This window comes from Condylura cristata, unplaced genomic scaffold (genome assembly GCF_000260355.1).
Source record: "Condylura cristata isolate star-nosed mole 26May11 unplaced genomic scaffold, ConCri1.0 scaffold00038, whole genome shotgun sequence".
NCBI lineage: Eukaryota > Metazoa > Chordata > Mammalia > Eulipotyphla > Talpidae > Condylura > Condylura cristata.
Genome location: NW_004567139.1, coordinates 279773 through 288026, shown reverse-complemented (window position 1 = coordinate 288026; position 8254 = coordinate 279773). Strand labels below are relative to the sequence as shown.

General features: G+C 56.4%; 1 protein-coding gene across 1 annotated transcript in view; it reads left to right on the top strand.

Moving 5' to 3' along the window:
- MARCH10 (membrane-associated ring finger (C3HC4) 10, E3 ubiquitin protein ligase) overlaps positions 1-8254 on the top strand; it is a 69698-nt gene that overhangs the window by 12780 nt on the left and 48664 nt on the right. Inside the window, exon 3 of the mRNA XM_004693338.2 lies at positions 1480-1599. Within this exon, the coding sequence (XP_004693395.1) occupies positions 1480-1599 (120 nt within the window). The remainder of the gene's footprint in view (positions 1-1479; positions 1600-8254) is intronic.

The window sequence follows — 8254 nt, the reverse complement described above, 5'->3', positions numbered from 1 at the left end:
GTGGTTATGATGGCTTATCATCTATACGGCACGGTTTTTTCAAATGAGATTACTATGGGACAGGTGCAACCCAGCCATCTTGGCCTGCTGACCCTTGCTGAGCGAAGTTGGATGCGGGGGCCCTGGGGTGGTAAGTCTGCATCTCTCCCCTGGGGATGCACAATTCCACAAGCTGCAGGTAACAGCCCACCCCTGCAGATGAGCCTGTGAGTCAACCTGGAGCACAGCACAAGCCACTCTGTTTCCACTTCTAAGTGGTTAATGTTTTGTCGGCAACAGGTCATTTCTAGCCTTGACCCTGTACTAGGCTCTCACCCCAGCAAGAGGTGTGGACCAGTCCTCCTACCTTAAGGAAGGAAATGCATTTCCCAACAGACGGGAAATGCCAGAGGACTCTCCTTTCCCGACCCAGCCAGGAAGAGGGAGATGTCAGGCCTGTTTCAGCAGCAGCTGGTGTCGACACTGCCTTTCTGTACCGTAGCAGTGGATAACTGGTGCTGGCAGGAGAAAGGGGCATTCAGTCACTGGAGCCACAGAGATGCCCAAAGAAGTTTTACTATTTTGGACCATTTAAGGTCCCGATGCAAACACCCATCACACACGCTATCCTTGGGGACCGTCCAGTCCCAGCCCTCGCAGAGAAATATTTTGAGTCTAGACTTTCTTTACATTTAAATACGTGTGTGTGTATTTATATATCTTATATATGTGTGTGTATATCCGTGTGTGTGTGTGTATATATAGTCGGTCATATACACAATATATTATTTTGGATTGGGAGCTTAATCTTCCCCTCCAAAACAAAAATGCAATTCACTGACACTGGGTACTGGATGTCGGGGGAGTCAAGAAATAAGAGGGGGTCCTTACCCTTGGTGTTCTCAGGGGCCAGTAGGGGAAACAGGCTCAAAACCCAAATGAATAATTGGGGGGAAAGTGCGTAACCCCAGCACAGCGTCTAACAGTGCGATCCGTTCAGCTCCAGGAGAGAGGTGCCACCTGGGTGTCAGCTGGAGAGGACATGTCGGGAACAGCATTCTAAGTAGGGAACAGCCTGGGCTAAAGCTCTCGAAGGAAAATTCTTACCATAACCAGAGCGCAGTCCGAGGGAGAGAGCAGAGGGGAGCTGAGTGTGAGGGGGAGCGGCGAAGAGAACCAGACAGGAAGGAGATGGAACAGGCCCTGTTTGGTGCTGTCTTCCATGAGGAGGCCATCGTGGGCCTCCTACTTGCCAAAATGCCCCTGGGGGCATTTGTGACGGCAGTCTATTTATCGCAATGAATAAACTGATGGACGCCTTGACTAATATTTTTGACTTGGCCCTTTGGACAAAGAGTCGCGCGTCTTTGTCTTTGGTGACAAGCACTGACGGCCACCGGGACATGAACGGCATCGCCCTGGTCACGTGCCTCACCGCAGGAAATCGGTTTAAAGCCGTCAGAGCCAGCGGCAGACTCACAAGCATCTTTCGCTCTCTAGGCTTGCCTGAGACGACAGGAATGCAAGAAAGACTCCAGTGAGAAGAAACGCGATCAATTTTGGGGGCAAGAGAACAATCACGAGAGATCCCGGTTTTCCAGTGGGTCATCTTCCAAACAGGTACTTGGCACCTCCTGGACTCTTTCTCCTCTTGCTGCTGGTATGCCTGTGTGTGCACAGGTGTGTGCGCATGTGTGTGTTACACATGAGTGTACCTGCATCCCAGGCAGGAAGAGGTGGGCGCTCAAGCCAGGCCAGGACCTCACCTCCCTGGGTACCGCCCCCACCCCCACCCCATCCTTTTCATCTTCACTGGACCTCGCTCTTTTCTTCTCTTATATCCTAATCCTTTGCATCACCGAGTCTAGTTTTTACCGTAAGAAAGTAAAATGCAGTAACATCTGCATCATGTAACAGCTAGCAAAGGTTTGGCTATTTTTTGTTTAGGATAATGAGAAGAAGAATAAAATCGATAGAACAGCAATACGATGTTGATGATGCTGGTAACAGGCATCCCCATTATCAGAGCATTCACGATGTCCCAGTACTGTGTTGGGTGCTTGCTGCCTGTTAGTTTAGTTAATCCTCATCAGTCTCTCTACATATTTGCCTCATTTTATAAATGAGAATACAGAGCTTTAAAAGGTTAAGAAATGTTACCTATGATTTTATAGGCAGTGTGTCTTGATGGGGAGGGGCTGAGAGAATGGGGGGCCCCATTCCAGGAGCCAGAGAGGGCACTCTGAACCACTGAGCTGGACGATCCTATTTCGTGTTTCAGATCGTATCTGCCTAAGAATTTTACTCGTCCTCTGTAAGCACCAAATAGTGCAAGCTGCACTCAACACCAGTTGTTAGCATGGTGAATTGATTTAAGATGACTAATATGCCTTTCATGAATTCTTAGTTAATATTTTATGCTGAAATAGACTCTTGAGGATGGGCTCTGTCAGTGGTGTGGATCCCCGAGATAGATCCTGGAGACCTGATATCAATCATGCTCTCGCTGGGATTTCTTCTTTAATCTAAGATGTTCACACTGTGGTTATTTAATGTTCAAAGGACACCTTAAAAAATGTCCATGACTGATGTTTATGGAGGTAGATGTATCCCTGGGAGAGATCTATGCTCTCTATTAAAGAACATAAACTCGCACGATAAAATACTTCTCTCGGAGTCGGAAGGGCTGGGAGGAAATCTCCCGACACTAGAAACATCAAGGACACCTTGCCCGGACCGTTTCCCGTTAGCCAAGGTCTCGATATAACGCCTGCTCCGTGTCAGCTAAGACAGTGAGATTCTTCCAAAAAGCAAATGTGGTTTGGCTAGAGAGGCACGTTGTTAGCATGAAGATACAGTCTCCCATTTTTGCACTTAGAGACAGAAATCAAGAATAGATAAAAAAAAAAAAAGATATGAGGCGAACTACGGGGCACACAGCCCCCTGCCAGCGTCGGGCTTCCTCAGCCGGTGGCATGTGGGTTCGCGCAGACTCCCGGGCACAACCACGCCTCTCCGCGGCGATCCGCAACACTGGGGGAGCCCAGGGCTTGACTCCTTGTGCTTCTCTCTACCAGCTTTGCTTGGGGGACAAAGTTGGGTTGGTGACCAACGCCTGTGATTGTGTTTATCGTGCTGCAAACATAGCCTGTCGTCAAGCGCTCAGACCACAGCTAAAGAGGACATCGCGCCCCAGTGTGACCGAGAACTCGGAACGACATTGCTCGCTTCATCACTGTTTTCCCGATGATGACACCCCAAGGCGCGGGCCTTGAGCAGACAACCGCGTTGGAGGATGCAGCTTCTCCATGGGGAGGCAGGACTAAATCAGAAGTTCCCACTGCGAGCTCACCTCTGCTTTGCTCTCTGCACACGCTGTGCTCTGGGGGGACCCTGGAAGGCTGCACAGGAAGGGCAGGGTGGGAGGAAATGTCACCGGATGCGTCACTCTCGACAGCCACCCGGCCGCGAGCTCCTGATACCAATCCCCCCGGCCCGTCCTTCCACTTGGATGTGGTACAGACCACACCGGATCCTGGATGTCTTCGCCCCCTGGGGTCACGGCTCGGTTTGGAGAGTTCCTCTCTGAGGCTGGGCTCTTACCCAGATCTGGTCCCAGCACCCTCACAGCCTGGCAGTGCCCCCAAGCCGCTAGAGTCCCAGGCCACGGAGGCCCCAGAGCTTTCCTCCCAGAGGGGGTGCGAGCGAGAACGCTGGCACCTCCCAAAGCAGACGGGCAGGTTCTGGCTGACCCATCCCCCAAGCCCCGAGTATGAGCGTGGGGTCAGGCTCTGGAGCCACGAAGATCCGCCGTCACGCTGCAAGGGGCAGGAGAAAGCAGCTGCGTGAGCTGGAGTAGCCCCAGCTGTGCCGCCTCCGGGGAGCGTCCAATTCCGCCCCCCTCACCCCAGTAGTTTCCTTCTGGAGATCGCTGTGGGGGGTGGGGGCGGTAAGGCAAGTTCATTCTCTGGTCACGGCCACTGTGAGCGTGAACCCCTCCGGCCTGGACGTCCCCAGGGTGCCGCCGCCACCCACTGAGTCACCCCTTCATTCCTCCACCGCGTCTCAGGGTGGCACAACTCTGCCAAGCCTGCGACCAGCCGGGCATCCACCCGTCACGGCCAGGCTCGGGCGCCCCTTCCCAGACAGCCGCTCCAGGGGCAGCGAGCCACGGGCAGCTGGCCGGGCTGGGGGCTGCTCCGTCGAGGCCCAGCCTCCTCAGCCAACCCGCTCCAGGACTGCTGGCCGCTGAGGTCGCAGAGGTCACCTCAAAAGACAAGGCAGCCTGTGCTGAGGGGGTCTTTCGGGTGGCACCCCCAAAGGCATTTCAGCTAGTGCCTGAGAATACTAGAAAGAACACGCACGGTCGAGGGCCAGCGCTGCGCCCCACTGAAGTGTGAATTCAGGCAACCCTGACCCACCCTGCCAGCACGCAGCTTCCTAGGAGACGCTTCCTATCATGCTCATGGGGGAGGGGGGCAGGGGGTGTCACTGCTTAAGTGACGCACGAACCCCAGACGATGTCAGAAGCTGCCAGGGCGTGCAACCGGTCTCGCCAATGATATCGACCAGGTACCTGTGGAGGCTTCTGGAACCTCCTTTTGGCTCAGCCGCGTCACGGTCATGTCTCTGAAAGGCAGCCTACTGCAGCCACGTGAGAACTGCTTGACCAGACACAAATTTAGCGGGAGAATAAGCAGCCGCTTCTCAGAACCCGCTAGGAGGTGGAGGACTTCTCAGGCTGTGACAGAGGAGGGAGCCACATCCTTCCTTCCCAGGCTCAGGGCTCAGCCCTCCCCGGTGCCTGCTGTGAGGGACCACAGCCCTTCACAGAGGGGAGCAGAGCCCTGATCCCCGCGGATGAGGGAGGGGGCCAGCCCAGGATTCGGGGCCAGTGGCCTGCACTTCTTCCCAGACCGCTGTCCAGGCAGGAAGAGCCTCTGCCTCAAAGGCATGACCTCGAGGCCTGAGGACATGTTGTCACAGCAACATGTTCTTTGTTGGCAAAGAAGGTGGAGATCAGCATCACTGGCGCTGGCAACAGGAAGAGGATTATTGCTCTTCACCACCAGCAACCCGGCAACTAAATATTTAGATTCCAGGGTCACCAGGGCCCACTGGCCTGCGTGGGCAGGAGGCTGGGCCCTTAACCCGACACCCCGCCAGCTGTCTGTCCCACCCTGCCTGGCCAGGTGTTTCGAGCAGGGAGCCTCCCCGGGCCAGGTAAGCTTGAGTGTGAAGGCTGTACCCAGCACCACATGTTCATGGTTCTGCCCTGAGAACCCACACAAACTTTGGGGCTCAACATAAAAATACACAAATAAACCCACAGTGTTGTTAAAAAGCCAGCAGGGGGCCTTCCTTGGTGGCGCAGCGGGTTAAAGCCCTGCGCTAAGAAGCTGAAGCCACTTCCGCATGAGTTCAATTCCTGCCTGCCCCGGAGGTGACCACATGGTGTGGCAGACCTCTCCTGACCCGCCGGCTGCTCCCCTCAGCAGTGTACTTCGTCGATCTGCCTGTTCTGCTCCCCGCTCTGTCTCTGGTGAATCCTCTCACCCTCCGCATCTCTGGCCTGTACCCCAGTTCTATATGAATAAATAAATAAATCTTTAAAAAAAAAAAAAAAGAGCCAGCAGGGTCACCCATGCATGAGACACAAATTCTAGGCCAGTGCTGCCCAACACAGTGGCCGCCAGACCTGCAGGGCTCTTCACTTCTCAACTTCAGTCAACTAAAATCAAAGGCGACTTTCATTTCCTGGGGCTGGCCACTGCAGAGCTGGCCTGCCCGCGGACCCACAGGGTCGGCCGCTGCCATATTGGACCGATGGACTACAACCACCACCACCCCCCCCCCAGTGCAGACCACCGCACCAACAAATAACACAAGGCCCCTGGCCAGGAAGGGGTTTTGTTTCCCTGAACCTGGCCCTGCCGCCCCCACACTCTGCTCCTTTGCAAGCTGCAGCCCCTTGCAGCTGCTGCTCTGACCCCTCAGCCCTCCCAGGCAGGCAGGCAGGCATGTGGCTTGGTCTAGCAGCCCGCAGCTGTTTGCCTGGCTCTCCCTACCTATTTATTCAGCACCGCCTACCTGCGAAACCCTCAGTTTCTCCACTTTCAAAGGCCCCTCAGCCCTGGGCACTGCTCTCCCACTAACCCCCACCCACCCCCCAGGTCAGCCCTCCAACACCCTGGACGGAAGCAGCCGAGCCTGAGCCTCGGCACAGGGTTCCCCAAGACACGCTCTGCATTTTCTCTTGACTTCCGCTTGTCCCTTGCGAGTTCCCCAGTTCCAGCGGGGCCTCCCTGCTGTCTGGCCCTCGGCACAGCTCATGAGGCAGTGCCCGACCGCCCGCCTGCTGGCCCCACTGCCAAGGGCTCCTGGGAGGCTGAGTCACCTCTCACACCTGGCTTGGCTTCTGTGCAGCCTCCCCCACTCCTGCTGATTCTGTGCCCTGGGGCAGCACCTGAGTCTCAGCCTAGAGCAGAGGGCGTCAGGGGCGGGGATGTGACACACCTGAGCGTGGGGCTGGGGGAGTTTTCACGAGGTTGCTCACCGAGCTGCCTCCCGCAGCCCCTCGGGCTCAGACTCAGACGCTGGGTGCATCATCTTTGCTCCTCAGGTTGTGCTTCCTCTTCCCAGATTTACTAACTCAGGCCCCTCCTACCCCTTCTCCCACCTGCTTCCTGCTGCTGCTGCTCACACCCTGCAGCCAACCCCCACAGCCCAGTGTCTTACCACGGCCTGAATGTGCCCGCAGCACCTCCCTTCCAGGGCTCCACCTTCTGTGGCCTGGATTATGGACGGGGTCATGTCCCTGGTCATCTCCCCACCTCAGCCCTTCAGCCTTCTGTCCTCTCCCAGGCTATCGTAAGCAACCCCTCTGGAAGCAAACTGGACCATGTCACTCCTCCACTGAAATCCTTATCGGCCCTTCCGTCCTAGGGGCTGCCTTGCCCCCCACCAACACTCTCTCGAGCCCGCCCCCCCCCCCCCGTCTCTGGGATGGAGTTCAGTACCGCAGCAAGGCACTTGGGCCTGGCCCTCGGCTCAGAGCTCTTCTCTGGGGGCAGGAGGCCTGGCCCTTCTCCCTCCTGGGCATTCCCATCACAGCCTCTGGTTCAAGTCCCTCTCCCTGTGTGCAGCCTCCCTGCTGCCATGGTGGCGACTCCAAAGCCGGCCTCTATCAGGAGCCCGGCGGGGAGCGAGGGCTGGGAGGACAACTTCGGCCCGTGCAGACGGAAGCCGCAGTGGCCAGCGGCAGCAGCGGGAGCCCGAACCCTCCCCCTGCGCCCAGGAAGGTGACGCTGCCCCTTGCAGGGGTGGACACTCCCTGACCTGGCTTGAAACGACGGACAGGAGAGTATGGGGGGGCTGCTGTGTCCAGGGACCACCAGCTGGGGCTTGTCTGAAATGGTCACCGACCCTTTGGAAACCTCCCAACCAGCGGCCACCAGGGGACCAGCGAAAGAGCGCCCATTTCCGGCATCGCCACCCTGCCAAGGGACAAGGTTTCCAGAGCGGCAGGAAAGTTCCTTCTGCGAGAGGGGGGACAAGAACAAGCGACGTGAGAGGTGGACAGAGGCGGCCCGGGGACTCCAGAGAGGGCCCCGGCCTGGCTGTACCTGAACACAGAGGTGGTTTTGTTGTGTTTGAACTTTCCGCCAGACGACTCACCAGACTAAACTGGAGGTTTCCTTTATGACCCCGGATTAATGGAGCGGCCTGGTGCGGGCGCCCCGGGGGCCGAGCAGGGTGCTGGCGGCCTTCAAACGCATGAATGGAGCAAATGAATAATAACTTTATCTCAGGCCGGGCCAGTGCTGGCTTCCTCCTTTCTTCCTGTGCTTTCACTGAGCCCCAAAGGTCATTTGAAAGCAGGGCATGGCAGTAAAAGAGGCCAGCTGTCAGTTTAAACTTCGGCTGCTTCCAGAATGTCGCCTGCCCCTTTGAGCTGATAAGCAAGACGCCTGAGCCAGGGGCCAGGTCAGAGCAGCACGTGGTCTCCCCGCTCAGGGAGGCTGAGCGCGAGGAGTTCCGTGCTCGCTGCACTCAGCTCAGACGCTGGCTGGGGAGATTGTACCAAAGCGGCGTTCTTCTGCCAGTCCGCACTGCGCTTTGCATTTCAGCTTACTACAGTCTGTGAACATTCGCTTCCGTTAGGGGATGCTTCTCGCTCACGCCTAGAACCAAATGGCTTCCTTAAAAAAAATTAAAATTCAGATATCGAAATTGAAGAATTTTCAGTGGTGAGCTTGGTCGGCAGGGGCGCAGC